Genomic DNA, 3452 nt, shown 5'->3' with positions numbered 1-3452 from the left:
TTCAGCAGACCAATAGAGCCACCTCTGGGTTTCCACCGGACAGATGTAACCTCACTGGGTGCAGTGCAGGTTGCGTGGTTTGGTGGCTTTGCTGGAGGCAGAGATGGGGTTTTGAATGCGGCGTAAATTACTTAGTGAAGAGGAATAAGTCAGCCGGTTGAGTGTTTGAGCCACGCCTGTCTTGATGTTACCAGACTTCATATCTCCAAAGTTACCCGTTGCCAAGCAACGGCGCAATCCATCCGTGATGAGGCGACTGTGCAGAATTCTGCCAAAGCTGACAACACCACCGCGGTTGGTAGAGTAATCATGCACTGTCTTTACCATCTCCTTCCGCACCTGAACAAGAAAATGGTTCAATTGAAATGTAAGCAGTGCCCCGGCAACATCAATACGCTTATGGCCCAAAAAGTCACGGTCCGTGTCTTCCCTTCTTCCCAGCGCGAGTAACAAAAGACGATGAACCATGTATCCAATGAAGAGACATTTGCTCCGATCGGCGGCGCAATCCACACCCATATGCGGAAGCAGATCCCGCATCAACAACCCCTGCGCGTCACGCTGCAAGTTTTCTCTACTGTCTTGTTTACCAAGGCGTTTGCCAATGAACCACAGCGCCTCATCCCTTGTAAATATCTGCAATGTGCTTGCATCTTCCATGGAGCCTCGGAGCATTTCAAGCATGGCGGCATCTTTTAAATCAGGAACCACGGTTTGGAGAATTTCCTTATCTGACCCCATGTCAAGAGCGCGGAACAAAACAAAAAGAGGAATGAGTTCATCCATCTGAGCCACGCGACAAAGAAGATTCTCGTAGCCGTGACCTGGTCCCTTCTTCTTGTACGGCATTAAGATCTGCAGCGTACGTGGTTTATTCAATGAACCTTCCACAATAGATTTAATTTCACACAAGAGTCCCTTTTGCCGTGAGAAGGCATAGACGTGATTGGCAGCTTGACGCTCCTGTGCAATGAGGACCTTCTCTGTTCCACTTATGACAAAGTAGCCGCCCTGATCATGTGGGCACTCGTTTAGACGTGGCAACTCGTCTTCGTCCTTGTTTTGCAGATTGCACCGCATGGATTTCAACATGATGGGGATGCGGCCAAGTTCCATGTTTTGCAAAAAAGTGCGGTACGGCTGCTCCTCCCGTGAACGGTAAACACGAATGCCAAGCGTTACCTGTGCGTTGGCGTCATAAGTTAGATCGCGTAGCCGGCACTCGTTGGGAAAGAGAGGATGCATCTCGTGTCGACTGAAGCCGGACACTTCGTGCGACGGGTTGCCAATGACAACGTCCTCGAGACTGAGTCGGTATTGGTCGGGCTCCGTCTCCGTTTGGGTGCCGGGCTCAAACTGTTCGTCCTGCCGCGGCACAACTTCTAGCAGGCTGCGTGCCATGCGGGGAATACGCAGGAGAAAGTCATTGTACGAGTCAATCTGCTGGTGCACAAGCCCCTTCTCCCGGAAGAAGGAGGATATAATCTCCCAAATATCTTCACTGTCAATGTCCGTGGAGCCGGCATGCTCACCGTCTACGGTGTAGTCCGCCCCGTCCTCAACAAATTCTTCGGTTTCATTCAGCTGCAGCAGAAGCTCGTCGTCCATTTCAGCCCAAATTTGTCTTCGTTACAAATGCACCCAACAACACACAAAGCACAGAATAATACTGTAAGAAAAAAATAAATAAAGAAAACCTACAAAAAAAAATAATGTAAAGGAAATAATAATAATAAATCCGTGAAATGCGATGGACGCAAATTGGCGGTGCGGACAGACCACGTCCGTCAAGTGCCAGACATATGGCATGATAACGCATGACGTTTCATTTTCGACGATAAAAAAAAAAAAAAAGAAAAGGGCGTATGCTCACGCAGGGAAAATAAGAAAGAAGTAATCAAATGAGACGTATTATTTTTTTTTCTTCTTTTTTTTTATTCGGCTTACTTCTCTAGAACTTTCCTTTTTTCCTTTTGGTTTTTAGTGATGCCCCGTGTTGTCATCAAGAGATATCGCCATGAGCTCAATGTCCTTCTTCAGCCGACAAATAGCGGCGAGCTCCGCCTCTCGAAAACGGGATTGTTCCTGCCGCAGCCACCTCTCCTTGTCATTCACCGCACTGCCGAGTCTTGCCAGTTCCATCCGATGCCCCCGGATGCGATCCTGCACCTCCTCTAATTGCAGGCGACTACGTGCTTCTAACGCATCCCTTTTCTTCTGTTGATCACGCGCAGCCAATTTCGCCGCGGCAAGGCGAGTGCGCTTCTCACCCACGCGTGCCTCCACAGCACGCTGCTCTTCATTCATTTCCTGCGAGAGGGCCTCAATGTCCCGCGACGCTCGCTGAGCACCGGACTCCACTCCCTCCAAGAGCTCCTCCTCCTTCTTTAATAGCGCCTCGCGATGCTGAAGAAGCGCAAGCTGCGAGAGCAATTCCGCCTTCCTCCGCTCTGCCGCGTGCAGACGTCCATCGAGTTCAAACGTCTGCCGTTCCACCTCCCGCTCCTCCAAAAGTAACTTCTCATCCAACGCGTGTAGCTCCACGGCCCTGTCGTTAAGCGAAAGCCATCGGCCGCCGTCGCTCGATGCCGCAGTTGTCTGTGCGCTTTCCGCCGGTGGGATGGGAACAGCATGCGTGCCGTGCGCCAACTTGCCTGCATAAAGAGCGAGCAGTTGGCGCTCCTTCTCCGTTGCGCGACGTATTTCCTCCAGCCGCTGCTGCTGGGCCTTGGTGTAGCTCACCACATCAAACGTCATGGCGGCCACAAAACCTCATTTGTGTTGCGGGAAGAAGAAAAAAAGATGCCCCCAAAGAGAGAGAGAGAGAGAGAGAGAGGAAGAAAAAAAAGAAAAAGTGGCACACAGACCCTCCATCGAAATCAAGAGGAAGGGAGAGAAACAAACACAATAAAAGGTAGAAATGTTGTCTCGCGGTGTGGAAAAACAAATTCATCCGTGAAGGCAGCATTCCACCGCCTACACACACACACAGGTGGGGGGTTTGTGCTCTTCCCCTTCCCTCTTTCTCATTCTTTCGGTTTCCCAATAAAGCATAGAAGAGAATTACTTGGATTTCTTTTCTTTTGCAAGAGGCAAATTCGCCTCATATAAATGAAACAATGACTCCTGCCTACTCCCCGCCAAATTAGAGGCTAAATCCTCATCATGTAACAACGTCGTCGCGGAGTGATGCAAAGATAAAAGGTGCTTCCCCTCAATCAAATCTCCTTCTTCCGCCTCATCCTCCTCATCTTCAGACGGAGGCTCACCATCTTGAGCGGTGGAACTACCGCCACGCAAATAGTGAGAGGCAATCACGGCTCCCGCAACAAAAACAAGTCCCATTGCAATAGCACAGAAGCATGTGAATAGCACCAAAGTCGTGCACACAAAACTAATCAATTTGTACGTCGAAAAGTAGTACGCAAGACCCGTGAGATGAACAGCAGTAA

The 3452-nt window shown here is 49.9% G+C and overlaps 2 protein-coding genes and 1 pseudogene across 2 annotated transcripts, besides 2 other annotated features; all 3 read right to left on the bottom strand.

Annotated features, from left to right (window-relative positions):
- Positions 1-1608, bottom strand: Tc00.1047053505035.20 (annotated as a pseudogene).
- Positions 1-3452: a sequence feature (heterozygous, non-Esmeraldo-like haplotype).
- Positions 1981-2757, bottom strand: Tc00.1047053505035.10 (uncharacterized protein; the record flags this gene model as incomplete). Its single annotated transcript, XM_797906.1, has 1 exon — positions 1981-2757. The coding sequence occupies one exon, from the start codon at positions 2755-2757 to the stop codon at positions 1981-1983; it is 777 nt and encodes a 258-aa protein (XP_802999.1).
- Positions 2813-2841: a microsatellite.
- On the bottom strand, positions 3064-3452 carry Tc00.1047053505035.5 (hypothetical protein, conserved; the record flags this gene model as incomplete). The annotated part of the gene is made up of 1 exon (XM_797907.1): positions 3064-3452. A coding segment is annotated over one exon (389 nt), but the record flags the coding sequence as incomplete, so codon positions are not given.

This window comes from Trypanosoma cruzi, genomic scaffold, assembly GCF_000209065.1.
Source record: "Trypanosoma cruzi strain CL Brener 1047053513671 genomic scaffold, whole genome shotgun sequence".
NCBI lineage: Eukaryota > Euglenozoa > Kinetoplastea > Trypanosomatida > Trypanosomatidae > Trypanosoma > Trypanosoma cruzi.
Note: the sequence above shows the minus strand (reverse complement) of the source record. Positions and strands in the feature narration are given on the sequence as shown.